Genomic DNA, 15,882 nt, shown 5'->3' with positions numbered 1-15,882 from the left:
AGTCCTGTACAGATGGAGCTGGGTTGTGTCGGTGTTACGCTAGCATTACACCAGCGCTGCTTACTGGAGATACATCAAGGAAGTGTCATGGTTACTCCAGGGTCAGGTCATGGTAGAGTTTCAAGGTTATGCCAGTGTTTTGTGGAGGTTATGTGTGTCACAACCTTGCCTGTAAACAACAATAGGTGAAACCCTGTGGACAAATTTGCGCTCACCACCTTTACTGCACCAGAACCAGCAGAAGTTGCATGTGTGCAGAAAGGAGTGTATCTAGCTTTTTAGGTCATCTTGGTGAATGAAGTGTGGGCTCATAACATTATATAGTCTTCACTGGAAGTCACTTTGGAGAAAAGTGTCTGCTGAATGAAGTAAGGTAAATGGATTAGAAAACAGTACTTGCGTACTGTATAACATTGTTACGTCCTGCTTCCGGTCCACTATAGCACACACGTAAAGTGTACAACTAGCACTGAAATGAATCCATTTTCTTTGTACATGACCTGATGCCATTTCAAGGACCAGACACAAGTCCTTCAAATAAGTGGATCTGATTTATAAGAGAACCAGACTGTTATAACTGTTTCACTGTAAGCATACCTTAACTGTTGAAAAGACATCAACAACTAAAAACTTAATCATCACATAACTGGAGCACACAAATAACTGACATATTAGGGGGTGAAAAGTACTCTCTCTGTCTGTGTGTTCTGTGTTGAACTGAAAAGACCAAGAACCTACAGAGCTGCATACAAACCCTCCATGCATTGGTGGTTGTCTTGAGATTTGGTACTGCCCACACAATGGGGTTACTAATGCCCTATCTGCCTGTCCCAACCCCTCCTCTTTGGGAGTCCCTACCCTGGAGAGTGGAGGCATGACTCATGATGAGATACTTGAGTTCGAAGCTGTAGGAGCGAATTTTCTGCAGGGTGTCACGACGTACTGCTGCCTGGTAGCTCTCCTCCATCTTGCGAGTGCAACATGTAGGTCCCAGGTGTTTGCAGATCCGCAAGTCCACATCTGGAAAGTTAGGAGGAGTGCAGAGTGAGTGCATCATAGCCTTTTCTTTCTCAAAGACACACACATTGCAATGTATCCATCAAATCATGGTAACAGTAAGGCTATACAAAGGGAGTGCACTTATACAAAGGACACACACACATATGTGTGGACAAATAGATTTACATACAAACCCAACCCCCCTATTCGACAAGACACGGTGTTACCTGGATATAATTCATCTCATCCTGACTTTACCGTTCATAATATGACCGGCCTGCTAATAAGGTCCTTCGGGCAGCAAACCATCAGCAGTGGTCCAAAATAAAACCCGAAGCTGGCATATTCCCAAGGCTCACATCCCTCATGTTTCAGCAAGGCAGCAGTCAGTATAATGTCAGCCTGGTCAGTAATAAACAGCCCATGGGTGGGAGGCTGGTGCCTTTTCCCCTACCTTCATTTTCATTAACAAGAATAAATATCCATTTGAGAAACCTGATCTATACACCAGCTCCCACAGTCTTGGAAATTAGTCACCGCCGTTCTGAAATCTGCTCCTGAAACACAATAGGATACCCTGGTTTGTCTGTCCAGACTCTATTGCCAGCTGTGATCATCCCTCCGGAGTGAAGTCATGGCTGACCGCCGTCCCCTGCCCTCTCCCCATCGCTATTTCCCATGTGAAACTAATACGCGAGGGCTCCAGGAATCCGGAGGCACTGAGAGTACTTCAGAAATAGACCCTGGCTAACCAGCAAGGCTACATGAGTGAGCAGTGTGTTGACAGCTCCAGTCCCTCAGCACACCACAGCAAAGATGATGATGAACACCCCCTGCACCAAGGTGGGGTACCTGCTGTCTTTGCATTTCGTTTGGGTACTAGAAACCGGCTAAAGCTTGGCAGTGTAAATCAAGTGATCCTAAGCAAAAACCAGAGCTTTTTACAGTAGCAGAAGAATGAAAAGTAAAGCATACAACAGGCTTCATGATAATACAAATCAAAGTAAAACCTGACAGTCGAAAAGGGTGAACAAAAACATTGTTTTTGACTGATACTGAAGAACCATGACCCATTGAAATACCAACCAGGATAGAAAATAACTGACCTTTGTAATAAGAACAGGTGACATCTGTTTACATCAGCCTGGTGTCATTGGAAATAACCTACAGATGACTGTTAAATTCACTTCTAATTCATCAGTCTGGCACAGCCAAAGAGCAGCAGGAATCCCAATGCCGACAATCACATTGGTCCCTTGGCTCATTTAAACTGTCAGTTAATTCCTTAACTTGTCCCAAGGTGATAGAATAGCTGCTTCACTGAACTTGATGCCAGTCAAAGATGTGATACTGTGCACTGTTGCTTTTAACACGGGACAGCAGTGTCACCATGAACCATGTCATAAAACCCAATATATAACCAAAAGGAACTACTGACAGTGATAAGAAGTGTAACCCTGGAACATCTTTTAAAACATCACCTTTTGCACTAGCTAAAGCCAAAGTCAATCAAAAGAAAAATGATTTCAATATTACTGTTTTCTCAAAAAAATCTGTTTTCTTGGGTGCCCATTTTTCTTTCTGAAAGTAGAAACACCATTGGGGAGACAGTTCATTACTATTGTGCACAGTAAGATTTGTTTTCCCCAGCTTAAGAAGTAATTAGAAAGGGTATCTTACATGTTTGTTTTGCAATGCTTAAGAAAAACGCAATAAATACGTTACCAAGGTGTTCTGGCTGTTTATAATGTTCTGGGGAAGAGCCATAAAGTGAAACTGATGCAGTGATGCACAAACACATTCTTCATCCTGAACTCCAAGTGGTTAGATGTACATTCTATGGAAAAAGGAATGGCAGTTACCCCAGACAGCTCGGGGTTGGAATGAAAAAAACTGCAATGACCAATCCTTTTCCTCTATGGGACAAGCAAGCGTGTTTTTTAACACAAAATATCAAACCACTTGGGAGTTCGGTTGAGGTTAATTCAGTTCGAGATGAGGGATAAATGGACAAAAAGTAACTGATTACAATAGAAATATTGTTTAAGAAGCACAGACAATCAAATCTGAGGATTGGGGGGAGTGCAATTAACAGCTACACCTGTCACAACTTGGTGTTCCATGTCTCAGTCCATGCAGCTGACAGCCAGAGTTTTTTAAAGGTCATCCAATACTATGTGGGGTTAAATATTTAATCCACTTAATTTTAACCTACAAAAAGCATGAAATGGGAAGACGGCAGCATGGTATTGCTGCATGGTGGTTCCAGCTCTGTGAGCAATGTTTTGCATGTACGCTTACCAAAGCACTCATCAAGAAAGTGATGATGTGGTGCTATTTCCAAACTTTCCACTGTGAAACTCAAATTTATGAAGCATTTTGATAAAATTGAGTTCTGGAAGACTTTGCTTTGAGCAATTCAGTAAATATAAGGAAAGTTAAATTATTATCACTTACAAATCCTTTGAAAAGCTGCCGTGTTTCCTGTAGAAGGAAACTTGGTGTCTGAGGCTTGATTTTCATGGAATTTTTAAATGAGTAATAAAACAATACAGGATTAAGACAATGACTATCAAAAAATTTTCTCTGTCTGACACTAGTTCAGATCCAATGAAATCAACACGTTCCTTAGGCAGGGGGTTGGAAGAGATGCAAGCAGAAAAATGTCACCTTCTCGTTCAGAACTGAGAAATTATTGCAGTGTCATCAGAGCCTTGAGATGCAAGTCAGAATCCTCACCTGAAGGTGCAGCAGTGCACAGACTACTGAGCTGGAACCCTGAGATATTATTATTGCAGTTTGCAGGTCACCATCATTCTGAACATCTTGGGTACAAAATACGCTCAAAAATGCTTTCTGACATAAAATTCTAAAGCCACACCCATCAGAGGTGTGCGTAGCAACACCCTGGACCCCGCTTCCCAAAGCTGGTTGCGCATCTCATGGTGAATAGTCGTAATCATGAGAATTTCATAATAACCTTAGAAACCACTTATCTACACAGAATCTCACCAAAGACTTTGTGCCCATCAACTTCATGACAGTCGCCCCAAAATTTGTGCCCAGATTCAAGTCCTTGTCCCTGTGTTCACCACCATCATCTCCTTTATTGTCCTGCCTCACACTCTCTGTCCAAGTCTACACATCCCACCACCTGCACTCTTCTCTGATAAATAAACTCTGTGCTTGGGTTCACCTCCAGGCACACCTCCATGCGATTCCTGACAGCTGTGGTTAATAAGAGATATTTGATCACAACGTGAATTTAATGATTTACTGCATAATGCATCACTTTGTTATCAAAACCTTAACAATACTGCTATAAAGGAAGTGTATCAGTCATAAGGGGCTCAACTGGGACATTGAAATGATCCTACTTGAGCTAAAGCACATGTGCTAGCACAATACATATTGCGGCACACAGTGCCCTGGGTTTGGATGGGGCAGAGAAGGATGCACATACAGCATTCATCGCAACATTTTATTGGAACGCCAATACAGAGAGAAACAATGCTCTTTAGCAAAGGGCCGCTTTTCCTCATGGTCTGGACTTCAAGCAAGCCTTCTCAGCCTGCTTAGTACCCCCTGGCAAACACAGTCACCCCATTATTTTGCCCGGAAGTCCCCCCAGTGGTTGCACACTTACTTTACTCACATTTTTCCCATAATGCAACTATTTACAGTAAAAAGGTTTGCCGCTCAAATTTATGGCAACGCGGGTCATTACAATACAAAAAATGGGGCTGATGGATCATCGTTATTTCTCATTCTGCAAAAGCTGGTAACAAAGCAGAGCAGATTTCTATACTACCCTGGGAGCTACATCACTGTGTTAGCCTTCCTCTATTGGCTCAGAAAGGGGACTTTAAGAGGGCAGTTCATCGGTTCATGTTTTCTAGTTTCCCAGCATATGGTGCTTATACTCGCTGGCTATTTGTCCTTACCCTCATACACTTACTTCCCAAACTACCACCTTCCCAGAGGAAACTTAATTTCTTTACAGCAGGCCAAGGGGCCCTCTTAAGAAACATGTACCTGTACATAAGCATAAAAAGTCACAAGGTATGAGTACAACCCTCAAAATAAGCACTGATGTGGAACTTACAGCTCCTCTGCCCATTAATAGGCCCCAGCTGGCTTCCTCAGAGAGGGCTGCCAGTTGCCCTGATAAATAAATTATACATATCATGGTGTTTTAAAGTACCTGACAGCTCAGAAAGAACTGTGTATAGGTTGCCCGACTCTCCTGAGCACACACAAGTTAAACATCAAGTTGTGTTGATTCACCTCTGAAAGTTTTACTGGTTGCACTGGTTACATAGACTTTAGCTTCCTTAAGTTCCAAGAAATGTGGAAAAAAATTGTCATATCCTCATTGCAAAGGAAAGGTTATTTTTTCCAAGCAAAATCAGACATCAGATGTGTTGATGAGATGAGAGGAAAGGAAGGGGAGATTATCCGAGCTTCACCGAAGACAACAGCTCTGAATGATGCCAAATTACATCTACTCCTGGAATGTATGAAAGAAGTGTCAAAAGGCTCAGTTTGACCACAGCTCACAGAACTCAGTGCTGAGCTTCTTGGGTAGGTGTGCCCAGCGTGTAGCCCAACGTTTTACGTAATGTAGTTTAGAAGAACATTTGTAAAATTATTCATATACAGTATACTATACCATAAACACTGTATGTTTGACTGAATCACAGAATAATACAACTATATAATGCTACAGACATACACCACACAGACAAAAGTAATAATAATTTTTCACTTGAAACATTTAAGACTCCATTATGTTACAATGATTTTTACACATGAGGCCTCAACAAACCGGTTCACAAGAATGATTGTGGCCCTTGGCCAGAAAATGTTGGAGACCCCTGCGCTAGCGTCTCGTGCCCTGCATTGGGAGCGCTTCACCTCTTGATATCATTACCCCAGAGAGACGGGGGGGGTAAAGAGGACAGCTGGGCTTACAGCATGTAACTCACTAAAAATATATAATGAACCTCATTGTACAGTTACTTACAATCAGACCAATTGAAAGAAGTCATACAGTCAATTTCACAAATACTACAGCTTTTAAAATGCACTTACTCATATTAACCGGTCCTAATTCATTCCTGAAAATAGACCAAATATTGAGAAACTGGATAAATAAATGACTTCATGTATTATATCTTTGGTCAGACTTTGGAGAAAGTCCAATTTGTTCAAGGCCCACTCTAAGCTCACCCCAAAATCACCCTAAATGATGTGTGATGTATAAGGGAAAAGCTGTGCAACACATTAAAAGAAATGAATAATAAAATTATACATTTTTTTTAAATCAGGTCCTCAGTGAAGCTGGGCCTGACCAACCTCAAGGTATCAACTAGGTGTGATAATGAATTTAACTTAATGAATTTTTATAACTGAAAATAATTTTTGTCTCTTTATTTTAACTTTTCTATTAGTTTCTCGTTTCAAACAATAGCTATTGATTTGAAACGTTACAAAGAACTTAGTACATTTTCTGAAGAGGGGGGTCGAACATTTGGCACATTTTCTATTTTATAATACATAAATAAAAGGTATTTTGTGAATGGCAAAGATAACTCAAACACATTTTCTATAGTTTGTAAAAATACCATTTGTATTCTGTCTTTTAATGCTATATTTTCATTCATTCATTCATTCATGACGAGTAACTGGTTGCGCGGTGTGGTTCCACCGGGGTCTGGTGTCTCCAGCCCAAAGTCTCTTATTGTCTTCTTATTGTCATGCTGAAAACACTTTTTATTCTGGTATTTTTTTTTAATTTTAGGGCATATTTTTTCCTCCATAAAACTTTTTTTAAATAAATAATGGTAATACAGGTGAGGGGGTGCGGTGGCACAGCGGGTTTGGCCTGTGTCTGCTCTCCGGTGGGTCTGGGATTCGAGTCCCGCTTGAGGTGCCTTGCGACAGACGGGTGTCCCGTCCTGGGTGTGTCCCCTCCCCCTCCAGCCTTACGCCCTGTGTTGCCGGGTTAGGCTCCGGCTCACCGCGCCCCTGCTCGGGACAAGCAATTTCAGGCAGCGTGTGTGTGTGTAATAATGGCAATTCACCCCCCTCCAACAGGAATTTCGAAAAATTACGCTGGCTGAATTAACCCCGTTATATGAGGAAAGGGTGTAATTTATACCACCTCATGACCAGTTTCATTTCCACAATGGTGAATTCTCGAACAAAAGTAGTTCAAGCCTCCTAGAAATTAGAGCAAATAGGGAGGACCAGTATATCATAGGGCACGCGCACACAAATCCCAATTTAGAGTCACCAGGCAGGACACCTGTAACACGTTTACTAGGACAGTGGGAGGAAACCGGAGCTCCCACGCGAACAGACAGAACAGAGCGAGCTCAGTGATCACGTAGGTGTGTTGAAGCCTGAAGCAACTTTGTGTAGGGTACCAAACACAGTAAGACAGCTGGGAAGACAGCGCAGATTCCTCCAAAAGAACCGCTACGGCACGGAATGGATCATCTGCCACTGAGTCGCGCAGGACTCACCTGCTCCAGGTGTTTCTGGGACCAGCGTCAAAGGGCCGATCTGGCGCAGCTGGAAGGCCGTTTTCACCTCATGACAGCTGTGGGACTTCACTTCGTTAGCTTGGAGCAGCAGCAGCAGCAGCACGAGAGCAGCGGCGAACATCCAGCGGCGGCCGGCGGCGCGTGGCGGGCTTCGCCGGGACATCGTGTCATCGCAGGGGCTGCGGAGCCGGAGGAGCTACGCGGTCCGCACCCGGAGGCACAAATCACTGCATAGCGGCAGCGAAGTGGCGGCGAAGCGGCGGGGAAGTGGCGTCTCCTGCCGTTCTCAGGGTGTGTGACGATGGAAACGGCCGTCGCTAAGTCTGCCTGGTTGTGCTTGATGTTGCACCGAGGATCGAGTCGATTTTGGAGGAAGAAGAGGAGAGTTGGAAGCTGCTCTCCCTCTCCGCTCTCTTCCTTCATAATTCTCAGGCCAGGGCTCCGATGTGTCTGCTGTCACACCCACAAACACACACACACACACACACCCTCCCTTTCCGTCTCTCTCTTTCTCACACACCCACACACACACACACACACACACACACACACTCATCGATAATAATACGAGAACTAAAAGTCTAAAGGGATAATAATAACGAAATAATAATGACAGAAAGGGAACAAAGCAAAAGGAATCATTTCGTGGCTCTAAATTATACTCTGTGATCTGGTAACTCCTACAAAGACACTATGCTGTCTGAAAGAGCATTGCGCACAATTCCTTTACTACTCGCACAGTTAACGCTTCCATACTGGCAAAGTTAAGGAAAGAAGTGTAAACTTCCACCACGGGATTATTCTCTGAATCATTCTCTAAATTTTCAGTGTGAATAAGATAATGAGATAATTTAGATTTGCTATAATTTATAAAGACAGGGTTGTAAAAATGTACCCAAAGGTTCAGTCTGATTGCTGTTAATCTCCCTTTTCTAATACAATTACTTTAAAGGTGGTGTAGGCCTAAATTGGATTACATTTCTAAAATATTGGTTTTACAGGGGAATAAAGTGGTGGTTTTCCACGTGTAAAATGCCAAAAGAGTTCTTATTTAAAGTTAAGAAGTTGCAAGTATGAAAAAGTAAAGGTAAAATTTTAAAATTCTGATTTAATGTTACTTGTAACGGGGGTGTGGTGGCACAGTGGGTTGGACCAGGTCCTCCTCTCCAATGGGTCAGGGGTTCGAGTCCTGCTGGGGGTGCCTTGTGATGGACTGGTGCCTTGTCCTGGGTGTGTCCCCCTCCCCATCCGGCCTTACGCCCTGTGTTACCAGGTAGGCTCTGGTTCCCCGTGACCCCGTATAAGACAAGCAGTTCAGAAAGTGTGTGTATTACTTGTAAAAATGTCAGTCAGTATTGGGTTTAACGGCTCCTCTTTTCTTAAGATGTGTAATCAAATATTATTGAGCCGCCTGTAATTTGTGTGCATCCATATATCCAAATACGTATTAGTATTTTAGTGGGTTCAACCATTGTGGATTTTGTATGTTCTCTCTGTGTTCACATGGGTGTACTCAGGGTGCTCGGGTTTCCACTCACAGTGCAAATATGTGTTTCAAGTGAATAAGTAAACCTAGAATTGCCCCGTGTTTAAACGTGTGAGTGTGTGTGTTATGTTGCTCATCTCTATATGTGCCAGTGACTGTTGGGAGTTCAGTGCAGTGTAACAAACACTGTAACTTACCTTGGATAAAGGTGTCAGCTAAGAAGTAGTTAATAATTAATTTAGGTAAAAGCATGGGCTATGTACTTATAAATGCCATAGTTTGTGTTTAAAAATCATGCAATAATCACTGGCAGTGGCAATGGAAATGGAAATGGTTTACAATGTTCTCGGCCATGAGGGGGTGCGGTGGCGCAGTGGGTTGGACCACAGTCCTGCTCTCTGGTGGGTCTGGGGTTTGAGTCCCGCTTGGGGTGCCTTGCGACGGACTGGCGTCCTGTCCTGGGTGTGTCCCCTCCCCCTCCTGAGTTGCCGGGTTAGGCTCCGGTTCCCCGTGACCCCGTATGGGACAAGCGGTTCTGAAAGTGTGTGTGTTCTCATCTGTCTTGTTTCCACCATTTAAACTTAGAGCACCATTGAAATATTGCACGGTTTGGAATAAAAATTTGGGATAATTTTATAGCTTAATATAATGCTGTACAGTTGTTCACAGTAAATCCATTTCCACCAGTCAGTCTTATAGTTCAGGACATTCTACTGTCCCCATACAATTATTTACTCAGGCCAGGAAACCCAGTATTGACTGGTGATTGTAACCCTCTTTATCATTTATTACTGCCTTCTGCCGGTTTATATGAAAAATGTTTTTGAGTTCTCTGGGGTTCACTACAATACAATCGAGGTTATTTCGGGGCATTGCTGTACTTGACCTCCTCCACTAGACACAGCTGTCCCATTCCCCCCACCTACTAGGGATCTCTCGGTTGACGTTCTCTCCGAAACAAACAACTTATTTGAGACACAGTGAAGAAAATAGAAATAAAATCAATAAATGGTCGACGAGTCGCAACTCGAATGTTCGCAACAGGAGAATGCAATGTAATTTCTCAGCTGTCACACGCAACGCGCTTATAATGAAGGGCTCAGAGCGGAAACCGTTCAGGTGCTGTTTTGGTTACAGGACCTCGTGGCGCAACGGTAGCGCGTCTGACTCCAGATCAGAAGGTTGCGTGTTCAAATCACGTCGGGGTCACAGAGTGTTTTACAAAATAAACCACGCTTCACCCGGGGAAAAACATACAAAATTACTGTCGCAGGCTTGGTTAGGTAGAGCGATTACTAAAACTTTATAGCTGGATAGAGAAAAAGTGTAAGCCGCGAGAAAGTAAGGGCTCGTCCGGGATTTGAACCCGGGACCTCTCGCACCCTAAGCGAGAATCATACCCCTAGACCAACGAGCCACGAGGAAAAATCTAGAAAAAATAATCTAAAAGTAAGTATATGGGTTATTGGACTAAACAAGTGTTGGTCTTGTTAGTAAAATGTACAATTATTTTAACATAGCACGTGACATAAACTATTTTTAAGAACAGGCAAGAGAGAGAGAAACGAGTTTTTTTCTTTAGGAGTCACTTACATACTAATCATACTTATAAAATTATAACATATTGTACTTTCCCTTATCAAATGTGATTAAAGAGATGTTGATTCTGGATATGCGTTCTTTTTTCATATTTATCTTAGAAGGTTCAGCCGAAAAAAATCACCTTGACTCGACAGCGACCTCTAGCGTCGCTTCACCTCTTTCCCGAGTCTTGAATTTTCTTAAGGGGTGTCGTAGGTAGGAGGGCGCGGTGGCGCAGTGGGTTGGACCACGGTCCTGCTTTCTGGTGGGTCTGGGGTTCGAGTCCCGCTTGGGGTGCCTTGCGATGGACTGGCGTCCCGTCCTGGGTGTGTCCCCTCCCCCTCTGGCCTTACGCCCTGTGTTACCGGGTAGGCTCCGGTTCCCTGCGACCCCGTATGGGACAAGCGGTTCTGAAAATGTGTGTGTGTGGGTGTCGTAGGTACGAATCCTTTTCCACGTCACGTGACATGGGGACACTTAACTTTGGGGTTAACGTGAGTGTTTTGTGATACACCAAGGCATGGCTGTGCCTCTCCAGTATTTACCTGTAAGATGGATTTGGTGCTGGAAAAAAACCGCAGTCATGTCCCGAGGCCGTGCAGCATGACTGTGGGCTCTGCTGTCTCCCGGGACAAATGGGGACAGGGGACATAAGACTGGGGACAGGAGCAGTGTCTGTCGTGTTATTATTCTGCTCGAGGGTCAATTATCTCGAGGATTGTAAAGGTGTATAACTTTTAATGAGCAATGTAAGAACGTTAAGAATCATGCTGCAGTAAACACTTCTCTCGCACTTTCCCTGCACTCCTGCCACTACATTGCTAATCAAACGTTGTCTATCGATCAGATATCAGTAATCGCTTGTCATGTCACTGTCCACTTCTGGGTCTGATATGCTTCGGTTAGACGGCAGTTATCAGATGGGTTGAGAGCCCACTCTTCGGACTCTTGCCCCCCAGCTCCCTTCCTCTGGCTCTCCCATCAGTGTCATGGGAAGATCACAGTGTGATCTTGAAGTGACCAAACATCATTTTATAAATATTTACTGTTGGCGCAGCCATCTCTGCGTTAGAGAAGTGGTAAATAGATTATACTTAACGGAGGTAACAAAGTACACGCTCACACCATCGGTTTGCTTAAACCGGAAGGGGAGAACATTTATTTACATACGTGCTTCATCAGAACACATCACGCACAACAAAGGTCATGTGATCGATACTTCACCAACATGAGAGCACACTGAATAGAATCTCCAACACCCCCACTTGCTCTCATTCTCTACAGGCCCATTTACAATACAATACACAGTTACATCCCTGTATCAGCAACATTCATGCCCCAAACATAAAGCTTTCAAACTTTTCTTTCTTATACTTCGTCATTGGTTTAGTCATCACATCAGCAACCATTTCTGTTGTTGGACAGTACTCAATTGTTATTTTACCATCACTAATTGCTGATCGAATGAAGTGGTACCTAACGTCAACGTGTTTACATCTTTGTCGACAAACAGGGTTTTTGGAAAGAGCAATTGCACCTTGGTTATCCTCAAGGATTTTTACCGGTGCATACTGACATCCATTTTCCAGTCCATTCATCAATTGTACAAGGTACAGACTCTCTTGTGCGGTCGCAGCCAGTGTCATATATTCCGCTTCGCATGTTGACAAAGCAACTGTAGGCTGCTTCTTTGACTTCCAGGAAATGAGGGGACCATTTCTGGTTAGACTAAAACAGTATCCAGTCGTACTTCGTCTGTCATTCGGATCTGACGCCCAGTCAGCATCGCTGTATGCTGTAAGTTTCAGCTTCTCGTTACTCTTCTTGTACGTCAGTTCTTGGTTCAGTTTACAGACAAGTTTTTCACCAGTATCCGATTTTACCTCAAAACCTTCTGGCTGTTCCACATAGATCTCACGATCAATTGGAGCATGTAAGTAAGCCGTTTTCACATCCATCTGATGTAGAACAAGGTCATGCTGTGCTGCCATTTGCATCAAGACACGAACTGATGTGATATTTGCTGTCGGAGAAAAAGTTTCCTTATAGTCTCTTCCCATTACTTGACTATAACCCTTAGCAACATATCTAGCCTTATACGTTTCATTGTTATCTGCATTGTTCTTGATTGCATAGACCCATCTACCCCCCACTGCATGTTTGCCTTCGGGTAGAGCCATCAATGTAAAAGTTCCATTTTCTTTTAGAGAATCCATCTCTTCTTCCATGGCTTTAATCCAGACCTGTGATTTGGTTGAACTCACGGCTTCCTTGAAGGTTTGTGGTACATTACACATTCTGTAACAGTAGTCAATATTAGTAAGTATCTGATCATCATCTTCAATATCAGTTACATAGTCAGATAAGTATTGGGGAGCTTTCCTGTTCCTTTTGGGGTTGCATCTATTCTGAATATTTTCAGTCGGATCATCTTTTTGAAGATCTGTTTTGTCTCCACTATCTTGAGACTTCCCTGAACTCTGTTCAGTGATGTTTGTTGTTACCTTAGATGGCAAACAACTTCCCCCATAAACATCCTCATCTGGTATTTGTAGGTCAGTTTGAGTTTGCTGCTCGACAGCACATTTCTTGAAGAATTTGACAAGCCTGTGTTTAAGGACTTTTCCAGTGTCTGTGTAATACACTAGGTATGAAGGGCTATTCTTGTCATACCCAACAAATATTCCCTTCTCACACCGTGAATCTAGCTTCTTTCTGTCGTGTTTGTATGCATAGCACATGGATCCAAAAACTCTCATCTTTGAAAGATCCGGTTTTCTTCCTGTCAACATGTAGTATGGAGTCTGCTTTACTCTGTTATTAATGCATCTGTTGCGAATTACTGCAGCGGTCATCACAGCGTAAGTCCGTAACTCTTTTGGTAATTTACTCTCGATGAGCATGCATCTGGCCATTTCAAACAATGTTCGCCAACTTCTTTCAGCAGTACCGTTTTGGTGGGGTGAATACAGTGCAGAGGTCTCATGTTTAATGCGATTTTTGCTTAGCAATGACCGAAAATCTGTTGCTGTGAATTCAGTGCCATTATCTGACCTAATGCACTTTACAGTACCATAAGGAGCAGTGTCTGCTAGGAATTTTTCCGTAGCCTTTACAGTGTCACTTTTCGCTTTCAGGAAGTAAACAAATATCGTGCCTGAGAAATCATCAACAAATACAAGTGCATACCTATGACCGTCTTTAGCCTCTGGTTGAATAGGACCAGCCAAGTCTGTGTGCACAAGTTCAAGTGTGACTTTGGCACGTGCATCGGGTTCTCTGTTCCTGCTTTGCGCAAATTTGCCTTGTGTGCAGACTTCACAGTGCAGTTTGGACTTGTCAATCTTTCCTTTGATTTCCATTCCTTTCACAATATCTGGCAACTCGGAAACATCATCATAGTTGCAGTGGCCGAGGATTTCGTGCCAAGTCTGAATGTCGTAAGAGCTGTTACAGTAATCTCCTCCCTCATCCATAGTGTTTAGATAGTACAGTCTATTACTCTTTCATATCAAATCTCGTGCCATCCTTGTGAATGAGCTCGTCATGTCCTTGTCGAAAATGAACAGAAGCCCCGTTGGCAGTCGCTGCTTTAACAGGGAATATGTCTCGTGGATATGAAGGAATGTACAGTGCTTTCTTTAGCATTGTGCTCACTTGTTTTCCTTCACTGTCAATCAAACATCTCTCTCCGCGTCACCTCTCTTCAGCGCAACGCCGTCCGCAAGCTCAATGAAATGTTTGCCCGTTTGGAAAGTCTCGTCAAATTTCTTAAACTTTCCTATGTCGGTAATTATGTGCGATGTTGCTCCCGTGTCAACCATTAGCCCTTATGTTTCAGCCCGTCTAGTTGATAATCACGCGTTTTGAAGACAAATGCATGTTTATCTGCGTCCTCTTCATGCGTCACTTGTTTTACGTCGTCCCTTCTTTTGCGTCTGCAAGATGCGTCTTTGTGTGTTGAGCTTTTGCAATAGCTACACCACTGTGTTTGACTTTTACGACGTTCATTTGGACATCTCCGGGCTTTATGTCCTTTTTGACCACAACTATAACGTAATATTATCAGGGTCTGCGTTTCTCTCTCTCCCTCCTCTTCTCTCAGAAGCTGCACCACTCGCTTTCATAACATTGTCGTCATTTGACCTAGCATACTTTTCAGTGTTTTCAAAACTTCTGAGCTTTGTCTTAAATTCTGCAAAAGTCATAGTTTCATCACTCTGCGTCACATGAACTGCGGATGGTTTAAACGATTCTGGCAAACCTTTAAGAATCATTGCAATCAACAGTCCGTCACTGAGCGTCTCCTCAGCATTCCTCAGAGCTGTAATGGCCGTTTCTGCCCGAATAATGTAATCCGTAGCACTTTCCTTTGCAGTTTTCTGAAGGGATGTTAATTCTGTGTACAGGTTAATAATTCGCGGCTTCCCTTTTCCTGCATAGTAGCCCCTCAGTATTTGCAGCGCCTTTCTTCCGTCATCTGCGGCTTCTCTCGTTACAAGGGAAAGACTTTTATCATCCAAAAACTGAATCAATTCCGCATAGGCTTCTTCATTTTTATCAGTGTCGTCAATCTCATCTTCGTCCGCGCTTTCTCTATCGCTCGGTGTGGGGACTTTCAATATGGTCTCTTCAGTCCCAGCAAACGCAGGTGCCCCAAAAACTTTGTCTCCCAAAGTTCGTAATTCTTTTCATCTCCGTCGAAACACAGTCTACTCAATCTATTACCTACTTCTCTCCTGGGCCCATAACCTGTTGGCGCAGCCATCTCTGCGTTAGAGAAGTGATAAATAGATTATACTTAACGGAGGTAACAAAGTACACGCTCACACCATCGGTTTGCTTAAACCGGAAGAGAAGAACATTTATTTACATACGTGCTTCATCAGAACACATCACGTACAACAAAGGTCATGTGATGGATACTTCACCAACATGAGAGCACACTGAATAGAATCTCCAACATTTACCCATAAAGGTTTTCAGTCTAGGTGGTACGGCGGTGCAGTACCTGCTGTGTGGTGGGGCTGGGGTTTGAGCCCTGCTTGGGGTGCCCTGCGGTGGACTGGTATCCCATCCTGGATGTGTTCCTTTGGCCTTGTGCCCTGTGTTGGCGGTTAGGCTGTGACAAGCCGTTGTAGACGTTGGTTGGTTTTCAGTTCACAATTTTCCAGTGTGGGATGATAGCTTATGCTGATACTTTTGACATTAGTAGCAAATTACATGAACACTAGAAAGGGCTTCCATGTGCAGTCCAACGTGGAG

The 15,882-nt window shown here is 43.4% G+C and overlaps 1 protein-coding gene and 2 non-coding genes across 3 annotated transcripts in view; 1 reads left to right on the top strand and 2 right to left on the bottom strand.

The window, feature by feature from the left end:
- The window catches only part of LOC108935265 (glypican-5-like), a 48,913-nt gene extending 40,899 nt beyond the window's left edge, over nt 1–8,014 (bottom strand). The window contains exons 1-2 of the mRNA XM_018753753.2: nt 7,530–8,014; nt 859–1,020 (exon numbers count right to left, since the gene is read on the bottom strand). Coding sequence (XP_018609269.2) covers nt 859–1,020; nt 7,530–7,713 — 346 coding nt within the window. The 5' untranslated portion in view covers nt 7,714–8,014. The remainder of the gene's footprint in view (nt 1–858; nt 1,021–7,529) is intronic.
- Nucleotides 8,015–10,173: 2,159 nt separating this feature from the next.
- On the top strand, nt 10,174–10,245 carry trnaw-cca (transfer RNA tryptophan (anticodon CCA)). Its single transcript has one exon. It is a non-coding gene; the product is annotated as a tRNA-Trp (tRNA).
- Nucleotides 10,246–10,381: 136 nt separating this feature from the next.
- trnap-agg (transfer RNA proline (anticodon AGG)) lies at nt 10,382–10,453 on the bottom strand. The gene has a single exon. It is a non-coding gene; the product is annotated as a tRNA-Pro (tRNA).
- Nucleotides 10,454–15,882: the final 5,429 nt, after the last annotated feature.

This window comes from Scleropages formosus, chromosome 3, assembly GCF_900964775.1.
Source record: "Scleropages formosus chromosome 3, fSclFor1.1, whole genome shotgun sequence".
NCBI lineage: Eukaryota > Metazoa > Chordata > Actinopteri > Osteoglossiformes > Osteoglossidae > Scleropages > Scleropages formosus.
The sequence above is the reverse complement of the archived record's forward strand: the minus strand, read 5'-3'. Positions and strand labels throughout refer to the sequence as shown.